Source organism: Stegodyphus dumicola, chromosome 7, assembly GCF_044657685.1.
Source record: "Stegodyphus dumicola isolate Sdum_Otavi_A_Nest chromosome 7, ASM4465768v1".
Taxonomy (NCBI): Eukaryota; Metazoa; Arthropoda; class Arachnida; order Araneae; family Eresidae; genus Stegodyphus; species Stegodyphus dumicola.
Window position 1 is genome coordinate 153,767,356 of NC_140774.1, and position 20,242 is coordinate 153,787,597.

At 30.6% G+C, this 20,242-nt stretch overlaps 1 protein-coding gene across 4 annotated transcripts in view; it reads right to left on the bottom strand.

Annotated features, from left to right (window-relative positions):
- Window positions 1-20,242, bottom strand: part of LOC118189373 (serine/arginine-rich splicing factor 7-like) — a 34,436-nt gene extending 14,194 nt beyond the window's left edge. For 2 of the 4 annotated variants that reach the window (XR_004758265.2, XM_035359958.2), the window contains exons 1-4: window positions 20,090-20,242; window positions 14,525-14,748; window positions 12,171-12,329; window positions 904-1,056 (exon numbers count right to left, since the gene is read on the bottom strand). Coding sequence is in view for 3 of the 4 variants with exons in the window: in XM_035359958.2 (XP_035215849.1) it covers window positions 904-1,056; window positions 12,171-12,329; window positions 14,525-14,739 (527 nt within the window). In the remaining variant the exon portion in view is untranslated. The remainder of the gene's footprint in view (window positions 1-903; window positions 1,057-12,170; window positions 12,330-14,524; window positions 14,749-20,089) is intronic. The other 2 variants (XM_035359959.2, XM_035359960.2) reach the window with 2 other exon arrangements.

Genomic DNA, 20,242 nt, shown 5'->3' on the forward strand with positions numbered 1-20,242 from the left:
AAGAAATGGAATCTTTAAAATTGGAAAAATGTCTAGAATGGAAATACACACATTGTTAAAATCATGACTCTTAAAATGTTCAATTTTCAGCTGTCTGCATGAAAGGAAAAGCTTGATGATTACATTTATTTAATCATAAAAGAGTTCAAGTGGTTCTTGGTTTGACCTACATACTATAGAGGGCAGATATTGTAAGTAAACAAATAAATACAGTCATAGGTTCATACCTTTCAAAAAATTGTTGCTATGGGCAAGTAAATTAGAAGAACTGCATTCAATACTCAAATTTTGCAATAAATAAATTCTTCATTACACTTTTTTTTATTGCACTTAGCTGCTTTGTCAGTTTTTCAACTATATTTCCAGAGTTTACAGATACTTTGTATGTTGAAGAAAATATTTGCTATGCTTAAACTATAGCTTTTTAATATTTTCCTTTTGTTCAGATTGATGTAGGACATTGTGATATGCAAATGTTTTGAATTACTTGGTCTTAATTCTTTTTTGTTTGAAAATTGAGAAATATCAGAAACAATGATGTGCCCTACGAATTAATTAGAACTGGAAAAGGAATTATTTCTGCCCATCCTCCTGATTTGATTGATTTAATATTTTGGTCATTTGGCCTAGACTACTTCACTTTTGCTACAGTTCTAGTTTTATTTCTCACTGAATCATTTTTCTTCTGGGAAATATTCAAAGATTATAATTTTAGTATTTCAATTATTTAATCATAACACACACAAAAAAAAAAAAAAAAAAAAAAAAGGCATATATTATCAGTAGCATATAGTTTACCCTTAAAAATTCCCATTTCAAGAAAATGAAAAGTTTATTAAAAATATAGAAAACTTTGGAATTTATTAAATACTTATTCAGATATATCTAGCTAAATTGGATTACCTCCCACGAGATCCAGATTTGCTTCTGCTCCTGGAACGACTTCGGCTAACACTGCGACTTCGGCTAGGAGTTCTGCTCACTGACTTGGAACGACTTCGGCTTACAGAACGACCACGGGAACGTGATCTAGTACGACGATTCCTAACAGGTGACCTGGAGTTATTAGTCAAAGAAATTGAAGGGAAGAAAAAATTTACATGATAAAATTTACGGTTCTCACATACACAGAGAGACAGATTAAGAAAAAGAATTCAGTCCTACATGCTTTACTGTGTTCTTGAAAAATGTGAAACTGGAAATGGAACATTACTGTAGAACCTGTAAGAGGCCTATTTGCTGACATCTGTATAATATTAAGAGTTGGAATATAAACAAAATTATCCATTCAAAGTAATTCTAATGATTTCAAATTTTCGAGTATGAATTCCTTCGGAAACTAATATAGGTTCGAAAACAAGCAAAAATTATAAACATATTATTCTCATATTCTTTGAATAAGTATATTATATAATTATAGAGATGCAGTTTATAAAAACAATTATGAGGTGGTATTCCTCAAAAATATATTTTCTTTTTCAATAACTCTACATTGCAACTATATATAATTGCTGCCTTGATGCCAATAAAATTTTGTTAAATTCAGCAGTTTAGATTACTATATATTCAGTTTGCATACATTGAGAATATTTTACTTTGTTAAAAACCAAAATTTCCAGAAGAATAAAAAAAATCACTATTCAGTTACATTCATTTTATTATTATATCTGCCATATTTAAAAATTTATTTTGAACTGACTATAATCCTAACATGTAGTGGGGATAAAAAGCCTCCGACTCTGTTTATAATTCTATAAATTTTCTCCATAAATTACAGAAATATTTTGTATATACAACAAAACGAAATTTTTTACACAATTTTTATTGCAATAGCTAATATTTTTAAAGATACACAGCAAGAAACTACTAGTGGCCCAATAAAATTATCGTCATTTTCATGTGTATTTTAGTTTCCTGCTAGAAATATTTTTATTGTCTACTTTTAATTCTACTTAAACATAAGCGAGCATTCCTTAGAATTCTCTGCATGGGTAAATTTTCCAAGGCTATGCCAGTACTGCTTCAAAGATTTAATTTAGTTCATAAATAGTAAAAAAAAATTCAGTTCAAAAATGTTAATTTGTTTTAAATAATGATTTGCAATGTGTGTGTGTATAGTATATATATATATATAGTTTCATAAGAATAAATTAAATTTAATTAAAAAAATTTAATTTAAATATATATTTAATTAAATATTCTTTGCGCCATTGCTGCAAGGAATGAAATTTAAATTTAAACAAATTTAAATTCTTAACAAATACGTATAAAAGTAAAAAAGCAAATTTAAATTCTAAGAAAAGGAAAAAAGCCAAAATAATTAAAAATAATTTAAAAAAAAAAAAATGTGCTAACACGTAAAAAATTTAATTCTCGAATTAATCTACATTAAGTGCAAAATCTATCCATGAAAATAAATCTACTAATTTAATAAATTAAAATTAAATTAAACAATTTTTTAAAAAATGCATATGTGAATGACCGTAGAGTAGGCAGGAGACAGATTTATCAAGGGGAAATTGCCTCCAAACCTAACTCTCCAATCATTCAATTCGTGTTTCGTCATTCATGCAGGCAAGGGTAAAAGTCAAAACCAAAAGTAATTCCAATAAAGTGGTACCCTTAGAAATTAACATTTAAGTATTAACATTTAAGAATTAAAGTTTAAAAAGGAAAATACTAATGAAGTCTTTTGAGTAACAAGCAAGTAAAGTCAAGAATTAAACTTTTTCTTAAAAAATTAAATTTTTCAAAAATTAATTTTTTATAAAATAATAAAAAAATCTAGAAACCAATGTATTTTAGAAATCCTTGTCTACAGAAACTTTCCCTACACGAATATGCATATCAATAAAAAGAAACTATAAAAGAACTATACATAATCCATATAAACCAATAAGAAACAAAAAGAACTAATTCACAATTTTTAAAAAACAAATATATATTTAAATATAATTTCATATTTAAAAAATACTTAGATACTACATAAAATTTTTAAAAAAAATACTTAAAGCAAGTAAATAGTAAGTTTTAATTCTAACTTACCTACTATATGAGTGTTGGGGTCTGCAAAAGTGTTGTGAAAGAGAAGTAAGCGTGTTCTTCAAATTAAATAGATGGCGCTTATGTAGGTAAAGTTGAGTGTCAAGCTGCTATCTTTGTTATAGTAAAACATTTTTTGTAAACATTAATATTAAAAATTAAATTAAATTAAAAATCCTAAAGGTAGTAATATCAATTATTTAGGGAGTTAAGTAACTGAGCCAATCAAGAGATGTAAGTTTGCTTGAAGGAAATTAAAGTGAAGTGGTATGTGAAAAAAATGTAAACGTTTGTAATTTAAAATGTGTGTTCTGTTGAAAAATTGTGAAAATTGTTAAAAAAATTAAAGTAATTAAGAAAAACTGAAATATTTTAATATTAAAGTTTTAAAGTAAAATTTCCCAAAATTTTTTTTGAAATGAAGTCCTTAAAAAACCTTTAAAAATTCCCAGAAATTTCTCAAAAATTCCTTTAGGAAGTTAAATAAAACTTAAATTTGATGAAAGAAAATATTAAAAGTTTAATGAACTTGATTTCAATTGGTATATCAAAACTTAACTAAATATTGTGTAAATATGTATATTTGTAAATATTATAAATATTTTGTAAATATGTATATTTAATCAATACTGGATTCTTTCCTTTTACTAATAAAGGGCCAACTCTTTTCAAGTCTCAATTATAGCCCGAATTGAGTAAAGATTTTAATCTTCTTATTCTAATTTTCCATACTTTAGCCAGTATTTAGTTAAGTTTTGATATACCAATTGAAATCAAGTTCATTAAACTTTTAATATTTTCTTTCATCAAATTTAAGTTTTATTTAACTTCCTAAAGGAATTTTTGAGAAATTTCTGGGAATTTTTAAAGGTTTTTTAAGGACTTCATTTCAAAAAAAATTTTGGGAAATTTTACTTTAAAACTTTAATATTAAAACATTTCAATTTTTCTTAATTACTTTAATTTTTTGCAATTTTCACACAAAATACCTTTCACTTAATTTTTTTAACAATTTCCACAATTTTTCAACAGAACACACATTTTAAATTACAAACGTTTACATTTTTTTCACATACCACTTCACTTTAATTTCCTTCAAGCAAACTTACATCTCTTGATTGGCTCAGTTACTTAACTCCCTAAATAATTGATATTACTACCTTTAGGATTTTTAATTTAATTTATTTTTTAATATTAATGTTTACAAAAATTTTTTTACTATAACAAAGATAGCAGCTTGACACTCAACTTTACCTACATAAGCGCCATCTATATAATTTGAAGAACACACTTACTTCTCTTTCACAACACTTTTGCAGACCCCAACACTCATATTGTAGGTAAGTTAGAATTAAAACTTACTATTTACTTGCTTTAAGTATTTTTTTAAAAACATTTATGTAGTATCTAGGTACTTTCTAAATATGAAATTATATTTTTAAATATATATTTGTTTTTTAAAAATTGTGAATTAGTTCTTTTTGTTTCTTATTGGTTTATATGGATTATGTATAGTTCTTTTATAGTTTCTTTTTATTGATATGCATATTCGTGTAGGGGAAGTTTCTGTAGACAAGGATTTCTAAAATACATTGGTATCTAGATTTTTTATTATTTTATAAAAAATTTAATTTTTTAAGAAAAAGTTTAATTCTTGACTTTACTTGCTTGTTACTTAAAAGACTTCATTAGTATTTTCCTTTTTAAACTTTAATTCTTAAATGTTAATTTCTAAGGATACCACTTTATTGGAATTACTTTTGGTTTTGACTTTTACCCTTGCCTGCATGAATGACGAAACACGAATTGAATGATTGGAGAGTTAGGTTTGGAGGCAACTTCCCCTTGATAAGTCTGTCTCCTGCCTACTCTACGGTCATTCACATATGCATTTTTTAAAAAATTGTTTAATTTAATTTTAATTTATTAAATTAGTAGATTTATTTTCATGGATAGATTTTGCACTTAATTGTTTATGCTTCTGAATTTAAATGATATGGTAGATTAATTCGAGAATTAAATCTTTTACACGTTTGCACATTTTTTAAAAATTATTTTTAATTATTTTGGCTTTTTTCCTTTTTTTAGAATTTAAATTTGCTTTTTTACTTTTATACGTATTTGTTAAGAATTTAAATTTGTTTAAATATATATATATATATATATATATATGTTATTTTTAAGAGCATAATGAAATGCTTTATGATAAATAAATATTTAAAATAAACTTCAACTTTTGAAAATCTTTCCAAATTTCTATTGAAAAGACTAACACTGTTTACCTATCACATTAGAGATGATTATTAAGCTAGCATTCACACATGTCATTTATTTAACATTCCTCAAATCAAAAAGTTTACTAAATGCCATTTTCAGTATGATGGTACTGTAACATTTTGTTTGCTATCTTCTTTTAAAATAATGCATTTTATTCAAACTAAAAATATTTTATAGAGTATAAGACTATTATTTAAAATATTTATGCATATATGACCAACATTTATGCTAAATACCAGTAAAATACTTCATATAAACCTTTCTTTATTAATACGCTAATAATATGTCAGACTGGTGACCTATTTTTCATTAATGATTTTCAGTACCTATTTATGTATTTAAAGATCCTTTTTATTGTACTTACCTTTTATAATTATGCTTCCCATGACACAATAAACTTCATTTTATAACAGATTGTATTATTTGCTAGATAATTCAGAGGTTTTGCAGTTATGCACTCAAAGTGCATAACACAGCATTTCTTTTAGTGTTCTTATTATAATGTATATATTTTAAAAAATTTAATAAAAAAATTAAGAAAAATTTATGACAACAAAGCTTCCATTTATGCTCCACTGATGAGTCGCAGCAAAACTTTAAGGTAATAAAAAATGTTGCTACAATAAATTTCCATAATTAACTAATGCTTACAAACTCATTTCTGAGGTACAGAATTAATATTCCTCAGCTGATGCAACTTCATAAACATGTTTTTGAAGATACCTGCTTGATGCTAAGCATATAGAAAATAGAAGTATATATTCCTTCCTGCTTTAATATTAAATGCATAATCTCTAACCCATATATAATTTTATAAATTAATATTTTAATTGTAACCATACATTATATGCAAAGCTTTTTACTCAAAATAATTATTATAACAGTTAATGTTTATGCTATTATGATTACAGATTCAACACAGCAATTCAGATTTACAGTGCAGCTTCTGCACTGCATTATTCTGGTACTGAAACTGCAAGTGCAAATTTACAAAAAGTAAAATAGCAAATCTATCATGAAGACTACATCCACATACAAAATACTTCATGCAAATTATAACAGTCTGCATATGAATATAAACACAACTCATGAAAACAAATGAATTTAGGCATTATTAAAACTAGCACTGTCACAATTTTCAAGCTATTAAACCAGTATTATAGCTACAAGCTATCATCAACAGAGCATTAAAACATTTCCCAGAATTTTTGTTTTCTGGATATCTGATTGGTTGACTTCGTGTAAACCAGTTTTTGAAAAAATCATACATTGGGTGAAAGCTTCAAGCAAAACATTTTCAATTCAGTTTTAAAAAGTCCAGTGCTACAAGTTTCAGCTAGAAACCCACTAACAGTAGTAGACAGACAAGGTCGTTTCTTCAAAAAGTTTGTTCCTGCCTCACATGTTGTTAGACGTGACAACCTCGATTATGTTAACAACAAACACTGTAATCTCCATATTAATACTATAAATATTGCCTCTGTTCTTCATGCATTGTTCTTACTAAACATCATAATCATTCTAGGTGGTAATTTTAATGTTGCACATCCTTAACGGAACTGCCAGTGTCCCAAGTTTAGTTTCTCAAGAATAGGATAGCAAGTTTTAAATTTTTGTTGTCTTTATAGGTAACGTGAATGCAGGTTCCGTTTCCATAGTAAAGTCCTCCATGAAATTATCCCATCTAAAGCAAATAGCACTTGCATATTTTGCCATAATTATTTAAACAATTAAAAGCATAGGAATCTTAATATTATTAACTTTGAAGAATTATCATCAAATCACGATACTGTTGAAACACAACTTGAAAGCAGTTGCTATAAGATCAGACAACTGTAATTACAAGATAACATGCTGATTATATCAAAGTTCTATATATAATACACAGCCCTCAACAAGTAGAATATATTTTGGGAATGAGATTCAGTTAACTTATATATACACTGGTGTCCAAAAATTAAGGACAAGATTTTTTTTTCAATATAAATTTGTACAAAAGCTTTCCAAATCAACACCTTTAATACCGTAAGATCCCCAATACGTAAGGACATGAGTAATGTAAGCAACACTTACTAAAAGAGAAATCAGAGGGATAAAAAGAAGCTTTATTGAAAAAGTAGCATGGAGCGCAATGCGACTGAAGGCCGAAACATCCCTGTGATGGGTGTCCAGCAAGAAACATCCAGTCTTTAATAGGGGATATGATCTCCCATGACTGCTAGGCAGGTTTCACAGCGTCTGCCCATGCTGAGAATGAGGGTGTCAATGAGTTGTTGAGGCACTGCTGCCCATTCGTCTTGCAGCGCCAATCGAAGTTCCGGAATCGTTACTGGTGGTAAGGTACGAGCTACCAAGCGTCTGCCTAGAACATCCCATACATGCTCGGAGATCGTTTCGGCCAATCCATACGTTCAATATCCTCACTTTCTAAGAGCTGTTCGCCAGCTACTGTGCAATGACATGGTGCATTGTCGTCCATGAAAAGGAACTGCGGACCCATAGCGCCTCTAAAAAGACGCACGTATGGAAGAAGAATCTCGTTACAATAACGGGTCCCGTTGACTGAACCTGCGTCGAAGATGTGAAGGTCTGTACGAGTACCAAGCATGATGCCTCCCCAAACGAGAACACCGCCACCTCCATACATGTCCCTTTGAATGATGTTCGAGGGATGATTGCGGCTTCCCCGCTCTCTCCAGATGAGTATGCGATGAGAATTGCTACTTGGACTGAATCTGCTCTCATCTGTAAAGAGTACTCGTCCCCATTCATTGTCTCTCCAATTCCGGTGTTCCCGGCACCACAGAGAACGCATTCTCCGATGGGCAGGGGTTAGAGGTACACACCGTACAGGGCGTCGTGCAAACAGACCACCACCGTGCAGTCTTCTGGCCACGGTAAAACGTGATATCGGTCGTCCAGTCGCCTGTGTCGTGTGTCTAGCGATTTCTCCCTTCTGTCTGCCGCCTGTTTCTTCTGGCCTGTAAGGATATATACCGGTCATCTGCAGGTGTGGTTCCTCATGGACGACCCCTACTAAACCCCCAGATAGCTGTTCCTGTAGTTTGAAATTGTCTCCAAAGTCGTGAAACGATGCTGTGAGCAATTCCGAACTCTGCAGCCACACTTGTCACACTGCGGCCTTCCTCCAACTTCCCAATGATCCGACCTCGGGTACAAGCATCCAGATGTCGTCTAACAGATTGATTATTCGCCATTTCTCGCTGAGGCAGCAACTTTGTGATTTTAACTGCTATACGGCGTGCAATCTCTTTGCCAGAAATACTGATCTTACACCGACAACATGCTTTATACTACTCAGACACTCCCCCATTACTTCTACCTGCATATCTGCGCATGTGCTACCGTATATCACCTTACTTAATCTCCTGATTGGTCTTTCTGTCCGCTCTGCCTCTTCGTTCAGCTGATATGCTAATTTTTCTACTTCATCCTTAATTTTTGCACACCAGTGTATATTGAAAGAAAAATATAGAATGAAAAAAAAAAAAATATTACATTTTAGGTACTGTTCTGTTATCAGGACTGGGTTCAGAAATGTATGTATGAATGTACATGTGTGTGTACATATACACACACATATATATATGCACATACATACACACAATCATAATTTCTGAATCTAGTCTTGATAACAGAACAGTACCATCTTTTTTTTTTTTTTTTTTTTAATTTCTGCTTCAGTATAATTAATAGTAAAATCAGTATAATTCTTTACATTAAATAGCATGTTAGGGTTATCCAAATCCCTAACATGCTATTTAATGTAAAGAATTTTACTGAACTTCTTTATTAACAGCTATCATTAATAGAATTGTAAATAAGTTTATTTAAAGATCTAATGAAGATTCGACCTGCTAAATTGCAGCTCACAAGTAAAAAGTTTGCTAATCTTACTCTAAATTTACTTAAAAAGGTCAAACAAACAGTAAGTTCACCTAATACTCATATCATAAGAAGCCAACAATCCAACTATCTTTCATAAACTTACTAAACATTATCAACTCTCAAAGCTACTGTCATTAAGCTGAGATGTGCCAATGGGGAACAAATGGAAGTTTTGTCACATTTAAAAACTAAAATACTAATTCATAAAATTAAATCACTTTATCAAAAATAATTTAGTGTTTGTTTAAGTTAAAAATTATACACATGTTAATAATGCATTTAATAAATATAATATAAATTACTGACATAATTTTAGAATTTTTAAAATTACAGGAAATTAAAAACTAAATGAAAAGGATTACATATATTTTTTGAATTGCAAATTATAATTTTTTTAAAATTAACTTAAGTACTTTTAATATTTCTGGATCTTTAGGGCAACTAGCTAGCCAAAATCTCACAAAGAGTACCACTCAAAATACACGAAATATTTGACTGCCATATTTTTTAAATTAGTTGCAAAAATAAGCTTTGAAACAATTTTGCTAACCTTTATACTGCCACCACATAAATTCGACAAGATAAGGCTCCAAAACGCACCATTCCTCTTGTTTCTTCTTGTGCCTTCAAGAAATAAAGGTAATATATGCATTACACTTTTAAAAATATTACCTTTATTTCTTGATGACCTCTCAACTCTCTACATTGTATATGCACACTAGCTTTGTGATCTACAAACAGTTACATTATTACATTTTATCAAGATCATTTTTCGTACCTTTTCCAACAATCATTATACACATATTTATTGTTAGACAACATTGAACGTGACTGACAATATTTTACAAAAATATTCTGGCGTTTCCGTTAGGAACTTCATCTAGAAAATATTCAGGCATACACCTCTGATAATTTAGAACACATCCTTCCAGTGCTGGCCCACCAGCAGCCGAGTGGTAAAATTGCTGAACACTGGTAGTTTGAAGCCCCTCGAATGGACTGGCCGCATAGGCGTTTTCATGGTTTTCCCCATGTATACTGTATATATGAGCCAGTTTCCCTTAGAAAGTCCTTCACAAAGGCATCTCTCCTCTTAGGCAGATAGCCCTCTAGTTCTTTGCCATAATCAAATAAACCTTCTAGTGTTGTTTTTTTCAATCTTAAAAAGACTATTGTTGATTTTCATGATATTATTGGGTTCTACAATTTGGCCTATAGTATGTATGTATGCACGACTATATGTTTTGAGTAAACCTTAATAAAAAGTTATTTCAATCAACAGTTGAATTACTACATATATTTAGTTATTTCTCATACACTTGACTCGTTTCTTCCGCCCACCCAACAATAAAACAATACAATCAAAAAAGAAATTTTGGATTCATGAAACCAATTTCCAACATTGGATGCTCCTCTTTTTTAAGTATTTCTAACTGCACAGGGCCACATTCATTCATTATAAAGCTTCATTTCATGATTTTTATCATAAAGTCTAGTGCACGGTAGAATTTATTTATTTTATTTTATTTATTTTTTTTTTCTTGGAAGAACAGAACAGCATCTTTTTTTAGTACATAGCAAAGTGAAAATAATTAACATATTTACATATGACACTAGTAGATGAATTATCATGATAACAAATAACAGAATTCAAGAAGCTAACATGTAAGACAAGACATCGACGTGTGAAGAGTAAGGGTTGCCTTTTAGAGGCCATTAAATTTAATACTATAGTTGACTTATCACAGTTACCCCAAAGATCCATTAATAGCATATTTTCTCTTTAGTTTTTAAAAGTCATCATAACAGATAATTAATTTTAATTTAATGTTTAGTAAATTTACTGTATAAAGTGACTTTTAACATTAAAACCCAAAATATACCTTTATCATGCTAATTAAACATGCACAATTTCATTCTTTTAATCTGTGTGTCAGGGAAGCAGATTCAGATGCCCCATTGCTGATTCAAATGGAAAATGCAAACCCTGCTGTTGTATCGAAGATCTACGCAGAGAAGCTCAGAGCTATGCTGAGAAGACAGCTGACCAGTCAGCGAGCCCCCAATGCTTTCTCGAGGCAGGTCGAAAGATTTATGGAAGACCAAGACACATTTCTCGAGGCTGTGGCATGTGTAGTTTAGAAGATCTGCACTCGAGTGTTCAGACGAGACGATCACAATGTCTCGAAGTTCATCATTAAATACGAGACGAATGTAGGCCGTTGCGGCGAAGTCTACGCAGTATAACTAGAGGATTCTGACAGGACGTGCAGTTCTCGGAGGTGAATTATGTCGCATATCATTTATTGAAGCATCAGGACGTATCTAGCCGAATTTACGTGAATCAAGCAGTTTTAGCCTAAAAAATATGGTGAAAAAATTATTATAATGCTTCCGGAGTGTTATTAAAAATGGTAAAAGCACTGTTTTACAGTGACTTTTTATTTAGGTTATTTTAGATGTAAATAATTATAGGAGAATTTATTAGTAGGAAAAAAACAAAATAATACAAAATATTTAAAAGCCATCAGACTGAATTAAGAAAATCTCTACTCTCTGAATACTCATTTTTTCTTTCTTTCTTCCTTTTAAATCAGGTGCTTGATTCAAATTTAAAATTCATGAGAATATTCAGAAAATATAAAATATACGCTTTTTTGGAAAAGCACATGCATTTAGAGAGTTAGAAATTTTATCTCAGTTTAAAATTTAATTTTGAATCTGTTACATTTTGTTAGTTAGGGGAAATAAATCTATGATTTATAGATAAAATTTTTAACAGTGAGGTCAAAGACACTGTTAGCTAAAAAATAATTATTTGTATAAAAAAATGGAGTACATTTTCATATGCATATGGAGATAATCACATAAACATTTTGTGCTATTAAATTATCAGATTTTCAGAAAAAATTTAAATAAGCATTTTAAACTTTTGAATTTACCTTTTGCTCACACGTTTACAATCTCTTGCATAATGACCTCTTTCACCACAATCATAGCAGCGATCATCAGGATGGAATGGACGAGGCGGTGGACCTCTGAAAGAATTTCGTGTACGTCCAGTTGACAGCTCTACTCTCACTCTGCGGCCACATAATAATCTAAAAGAATTTGGAAACAATTTCAATTACTGATTAATTTACAGAAACAAAAATCACATTTACTGATAACTGAACTACTTATGTATTTTACATGAATAAAATCTCCACAGATGGCAAAATAATAATAATGCCAACATCAGATCAGTAATATGTGTAATAGGTATTTCACACATAATTTTGTGTCTAATATATTACCTACTAAAGAGAACACTCAGATTAAACAACACTTGACAACTTTTCTTCTAAACCTGGGATAGCAAAATAGCATCAAATTCCACATTTCGAAATTCTGCAATTCGAGGGTAGTGTCTGTGGTTTTTGTTTTTGTGAGTGAGTGGAGTTTTTTTTTTTTTTTTTTCTTGTCATGAATCATAATATGCCACTGTTAGGTTTACCTGCCAATGAAAAAGGATTGCATTTTTTTTTCTCAAAAATATGGCATTTTGCAAGTAGTAGAGCATGTAAGAATGAAGTTAATTTGTGAAATTCTCTAATTTTTTTAAAAGTTAAAACAGATTGATTTGAAGATTGGAGAGCAGTACCAATCTGCTCTGCTATTCTGAGGATTCTACGATTTACTAATGATTTTTAAAGTTAAAATAGATTGCTGTGCACATAGATAGAAGGCATGGAATAAAGGAAGTAAAGTGTACTGTTACAAATATTTGTTGCATTTTTAATTGTCAATTTGTTGCTGTTTTATGTAATTTTGAATGTTTTGTTATGGATATTTATTTTATGTAAATTTTAGTGTTTCATTATGGATGTCTCTTGCATTTTTAATTTCACTGATTCATTGCTGTTTCATGTAATTTTCAGTGCACTGCCATTTTTAAAAATGACTACCATTTTTTATGTGTAGGATTGGTGAAAAATTAGTCACTGACAACTGAGAACCTTGTGGTAGGGCTGAGCAGATAATGTGAGAGAACCCATTACTTTCTCTTTCACAGTTTCTTATATTAAATAAATATCAGACATAACAACTTCATATAACACATTCTAGTTATTTAGTCCAAAACTCAATTCATGATGAAAAAATTATTCAGTTATTGCAATCTTACAATGTATAAATAATCTACAAAACGGTATACCAATCAAAAAATTATGTGCCAAATTTAATAACGTCTCTATTTTCTCTCATGACTAGTTAAGCAATGATATTGAGATTAAGTGGGAGGAACAAACATGCATCCAGTATTCCCTCTCACCACCCAGTCTGTATTGATTATTCAGTTATTGCAATCTTACAATGCATAAATAATCTACAAAACAGTACACTAATCAAAAATTATACGTCACATTTAATAACATCCGTATTTTCTCTCGACTGGTTAAGCAATGATATCATTGAGAATAAGTGGGAAGAACAAACATGCATCTGATATTCCCTCTCGCCACCCAACCTGTATTGATGAGCCCGGGTTTGAATCCCGGATTAGGCATATACATTTTTAAGCATGTTGTATTTGTACAGCTACGAGGCACCCTAAATACATGACAAATCAAAAGTCCTCTCGACAGGTGGGGAACCCTTGCACTGCGCGCAATGGGCATTCTCTCTCGAAACTGCGACCGAACTGCCCAACTAGTGTGGAGGGACAACACTTGTACAACCAATGATGAAATTCTGGTGTTCTGACCACTTCTACCTGTTACCTGGTACTCCCTCCCAATTTTCAGTTGCATTCTTGTTTTAAGAAAGGATCAATATGGATAATACAATTTGACAGTTACTAAATGACAAACAGGCATCATTAAATTTTTCCAAGACAGCCATAAAATTCATGCTGAAAGAATGCTTGAAAAACCACAAAATTAAATTTGGAATTTACTATAACTGAAACCTGAAATAGTTCAGCAACAGAAGACTGTACCACAAGATCAAAGATTCACAGAAAAAAACTGAAGAAGTTGGTTCAATTTTTATTTAGTTAATAAAACAGTCATTCTTTTCAGAAACCTGTATGTATCTTTAGGACTGACATTCCTACTTCCAGCCTAATTTCATGACAAAATTTAGTCTACCACCAAATGGCATCCCATTAACTGAAAAATAACAATAAAATTAGTATGCAGATAAAACAGCAAAGAGAAAGTTTAACAGCATAACCAAAAAACAAAAGTATAATGAAGTTCAGTCCACAATTTTTATACTATTCTATGAATAACATTTTGAAAACTAATATACTCACTTTCCATCAAGAGCTCTGACTGCATCCCTAGCATCCCGTGAATCTTCAAATTCAACAAATGCAAACCCAGGTGGGTTTCTAGCAACCCACACATTTCTTAAAGGGCCATAATAACTAAATGCATCTTCTATTTCATGTTTCGTTCCACTGTTTCCCAAATCTCCAACATATACTTTGCAATCTGGTGGGCAACCACTGTCTCTATATCTTGACATTATGCACTTCTGAAAACAAATTTTGCTAAATACATGTATAAAAAAAGGTATTTTTGCTCTATTAAATCTTCTAACTGAAAATGAAATTTTAAAACAATCACACGGTATCATGAAATTTACAAAGAAAAAAGAAATTACATAGTGAATTTCCTGTTCAAAGAACCTACTCCTGGTTAAATTATACAGATTAGTTCATGTTAATTTAAATGTAAATTTTATTATGTATATACTATGTAGCACATACTAGCAAACTGTTTATAAATATTACATAAGTTTACATATTCTTAAGCCCATTTTATATTCAATAAAAGTCTAATTTCTAAAAAGATTACTAAAGATATCAAAAGTAAAATAAGTCCTAGACTTAAGACTGTTCTGCTGGAATGGTACTCGTAAGCAAAATGACTACATGCACTTACAAAACAAATACTGTATTTCAACTGCAACAAAACTAATAAATTAGGCAACAAATATCCATCAAAGTATGTTGTGCTTTTGCACAGATCACATGATGGGAAACTAGATTTAGATTAAGAACTAACTAAAGTTAGTTATTTACATAAAAAAAGGAAGAAAACAGTATAACAGATTTCAAATAGTACTTTTTACTGACAAAATTTTCTTTGAAAAAAGAAAAGTCCTGTAAGCGATAAGAATAATACATTTCATATAATGATGGCCAATAAGCAGCCCTGATGCACATATTTTTGTAGATAATTATTTTGCTTCTGTTGTCGTATAATGAAAAATATCCATACCTTATTAAAATAGTCATGGGCAATCTGAAAAGAATAACTTCCTCGAAAATTTTCTAAATAAAAGTGCCTTGAATTCATGTTATGTATGGGGAAAATCATAAAGGCACCAAACTATTTGGTTCCCAAGACCCAAATACAGGACAAACTACCAATAATCAGTCTTATTCACTCAAAAACAGTAGACCAAAATTATTACTTGTGTATTATTAGTAGTATTAGAATAATAAAAATATTTACTGTATTAGAAATTTTTGTTTAATTATCCTCCTTTAAAAATCTTTGGTAAGGGGTGTGAATAATAAATGCTTTATTTAAATAAGACTTTTTTACAACTTAATGTTGTTAAAAAAAATGCTGGAAAAATTATGCCTTTTTCTCTCCCCCCCCCCGAAAAAAAAACACTCCAAGAGTATATCCCACTAAAAGTATTTAATTATTCATATTCTTATAATTAAATACATATAATTATAAATACAATGGCATAATTAATAATTGTTAAAATTATCAGTAATTTATTGTTGTTATGTTAATTTATTAAAGCGAGGTGTGCGTAATTCGTAGATTCGTTTGTTGCCTAGATTGTGCCATTTGTAGATTTTTTTTTTTTAAGATAAAACATATCGCTGTGTACATTGATTCGTGTCAAATATTTTTGGTTAGAAACTTTACGTTTTTGCTATCTAAATTTTTTGTTTCGGATTTTTAGCTTAAATTGTGTGTTCAAAATGTGGTTTTTGCTTGCGCAAAACCCCCGTTTTTGGTGACATTTTAGGCTTAAAGTTTAAAATGTAGACAAAAAATTTAGATAGTAATATGGCAGGCATGGAGTTTCTCGCCAAAAATATTTGGCGACTTAAAGGCGCATATCAGAGTAGTTCCAGTCCTCTTTTTAAAGGTGGTAAAAGTATTCAACAATCCTGTAAGTCTATATTTTAGAGTGCTTCTTTCATTTATTGCCAAATTGTTGTTTCATTTATGGCAACACGAGTAGTTGAATGTTATGGAAACCCTATTATGACATGATTGGTTGCATGATTGCGGTAAATTTGACCAATAGGAAAATATTTTTAAGGGCTTATTTCTGATGTGGATGTCAGTTAGGAAGCATGTAACTTATTTTGTGCTATACACAGTAAAATGGCTATATGTGATGAGATTAATATGAAGTTTTTGTATGATTCGGAGTGAAAGAGGGAAAAAAAGCATTTATTGACTGGTGTGTACATTTTCCTGACTTTTATTAAGTGAAAAAAGAAGGATGTGTACATGGACACTGAGTGCATACATTCTTTGACTTATTTTGATTTTGTGTAATGGCTATCTTGAAATCGTACCTTGCAGGCCGATCGTCAAGGGGCGCTCTGAAATATATTTTTACCCCAAAATCGTTTTTCATGTAATCGTTCTTCATGTTTAACTATCCCTAATGTTATAAAATGATGAAATTTACATAGAACAGTTGAAAATGCACTAAAATCCAGACCACATTCCAAGCTAACATAAACAAAACAAAGATTTATTCTATGAAAAATCAAACAAAACTAAAAAAATTAGGCGACTTCCTTATTACAACAGCACCTGAAATTTAAACGCTAATCAACTGAGATTTAACGTGTAGCGAGGTATAAGAACACATAGTGAGATGTCTTGGTTGATTAGCAATTCATTCTCGGGGGCCGCTATAATAAAAAAGTACCAAAATTAGTGATGTAAAAACTACACAGGATTTAGAAGAGCAGTTGCAATAAAAGATAATCCTGAAACTATTAGAAAGTCATTAGGGACCACGGATATGAATGCATGATCAGTAATAAGAAAACAATGAAAATAGATTTGACGTTCATAAAATCCATGGTAAGCAGACATTTATCACACTGAAACGTAATATTTGCAAACAGCTTAAAATTTAATATTTGGATTTGATTCACAAATTGCCAGAAGGCACATTAATGCTTTATGCATGCGCATTTGATTTTTCCTTCCATAATAAAACATGTGGAGATTATGCACTTCTTAAAAATTTCGATTCTTAATTTCACTTAGGCACTAAATAAAATACCTTGTCATGAAAAAACGATCCTGTAAGCATAAATTTGTAAGATGAATAATTAGGCTCCATAGCTGAGTATCTACTTGGCATACATCTCAAACTAAAACATTCACCTATTTTATATCCCGACTCTGACCTGGCGAATGATTATTTATTATATTTTGCTTTCATTCCCACATGTTTATCAATACATGACAGCTTCAGAAATAACTCATGCTGTGATGTCTAAACTTTTTTTATATTAGTAATTGAATAACAAGAGTTTGGCAACCTTTTATGCTAACATTACACTAAATGATATGTGGTAAAATCCTAGTATACGGTGCAGCCTTGGCGTGATTTTGAAAATTATTGCCAACACCAAAAATGACCCAAACAACGTCTATGCATATACTATACACTATATAATAAGTATATACTATGTATAACTATATATATTTTTTGAATGACCCGTTTACTACTCATCGTATATGTCCCGTTTTTATTGCTCATCATAAAGTCGCCAAAAGCAGCCAAATCCCGTGTGCACCGGATACTAGGATTAAACCTGATATGTTATTCACCATAAACCCAGAAGTGGCGGCGGAATTTTGGGAAGCACCGAGCGACTAAATTAAAGGATAAGTTTTTATGATTTAGGGAAAGCACTGGGATCGAAAGTTTACGCGCGGTGAACATTTAGAACTTAGGAAAGCACTTTGTAGCAGAATTTAGGACCCGTTGAGACTGCACCAGACGGTATCGAGCACTGGCCCTAGATAAAGCCTTAAGTTTATGTGGGAGTTTATTTATTCAGGACTCGGATTAGTTTGAAGCATGCGCAAGAAATAAACGTAGGTACAGGAACTAACTAAATTAATACAATTCAGCACACAATAGGAGCAAGACAAAATTTAGCGAAACAACTTGGCTTTCATTGCCAATCTTGTGACACACAGCCAATAATGTATAACGGTTGCTATTAAGATAGGCTAAAATTATCTTTACTGATTCTAAGGCATTTCAATTAATGTAGCATACTGCGCTGCTCCCTGATCTTCTAATTTGATCTAGCTTATTATTTTTTACAGACTTATTATTATGGCCATTTTATAAAAAACTAAGCTTGAACTTTCGATTATGTCGAAAAGAGTTTTCAATTCTGGAGTTGCCAAAGGAATGCGGGCCATAAAAAAGCGAAACCATGTTTCGAAGTCCATTAAACAAAAAGTGGAATTGCTGCAAAAAATGGCATTGGAAAGTCCACTGTATATGACACAAGAAACAAGAAAAAGGAATTTTTTTTTGGAAGCATCTTAAACAATTTACATTGAAAGAAATGCTTAATAAGCTTTTTTTTTGTAAATTTTGATACCCTTTAGATCATAATTGTTCTTTATTTGATACATTACGATTTCATATTTTAATTGTATCATTTCTGCATGCCATTTTACCAGATTTAAATTGATGATCTATTATCTGGAAAAATCCCAAATCCAGAATCGCCGAAGTCCCGATTTCGGACTTTGTATCTGGGATTGGAAATTTACTTTTTATAGAAAATAATATGAATCAGTACAATTATATAAATATTCTTAATGAAAGCCTGAAAGCATCTGCACGAAAACTTAAAATGTAAAATACCCTCAAGTTCTATTACAACAATAATCCTGAATATTCCTCTGTGGTTTATCATATGGCTATCTTAAGTTATCAAGACTCCCAGATATTCTTTGGACTTAAATCCTATCGAACATGTATGAAGTGAGTTGAAGAAAAGAATAATTAACTTAAACATGATATATCTTCAAAAGCTCTACTGAAAGAAAATTTTATGGAGGATTGGAACAAAATGAAGTATTCTGAATCATATTTGTTAAATCTTGATTGACTATCTAAGGAAGCACTGGATGTCCCACTCTTTCACACTTTTAATCAGATACAATTATTCAAACTGTCTGAATACTTACGAGTTAATTTAAGAATTTTATTCAATAAACTTTTTTTTCAAGAAAAACGTTTTGAAAATAAGCAGGTTTTAAACAAGATGACTGTGAAAGAAAAACAGTCATTTCGCCTGCATTTAGTAACTGATCAGTTGAGTGTAAATAAGTAGGTCTTAAAAAAGATGATCGTGTAAAGAAAAACAATGTCATTTCGCTTGCATTCAGTAAGTGATAAGTGATCAGTTGAGGGTGCCTGGGTTTGGCCCTAACCCAGAGTAGTAAGTAGATTTTCGGGAAAAGCTTTTACACAATCTGTCATTCCTATTCCTTCAAAAACCCACAGATTGCAAACTATAATCATTTTATTTATACAAATATGTAACCCTCTATCTCTTTTACATGAAAAAAATTACAACTTATACACAGCAATAAAAATTCAAATAAAATAAATGCAATATGGTACCGGCAATAGCGATACAATATATTCCTTTTAAATATCGTAGGGAGAAAACACACACAGGAAAAAACAGTAAATTATATAATGATGAATAAATTCCAAACAAATATACAGTATAATCACTTAAATCAAACAATTCTCAACGTTTTTTAGTACATACCCAATTGACAAGTTTAACTCAATTCAACAAAGAACGCTATAAGCGGCGTCGCTTTCGAAGAAATTCAAAAACGTTGAGGTGTTTTAAGACAGCTCCAGTTTTATGTCTTTCTTGATCACATGATGTGATCATATCTTCATTGGTTGTTAGTAG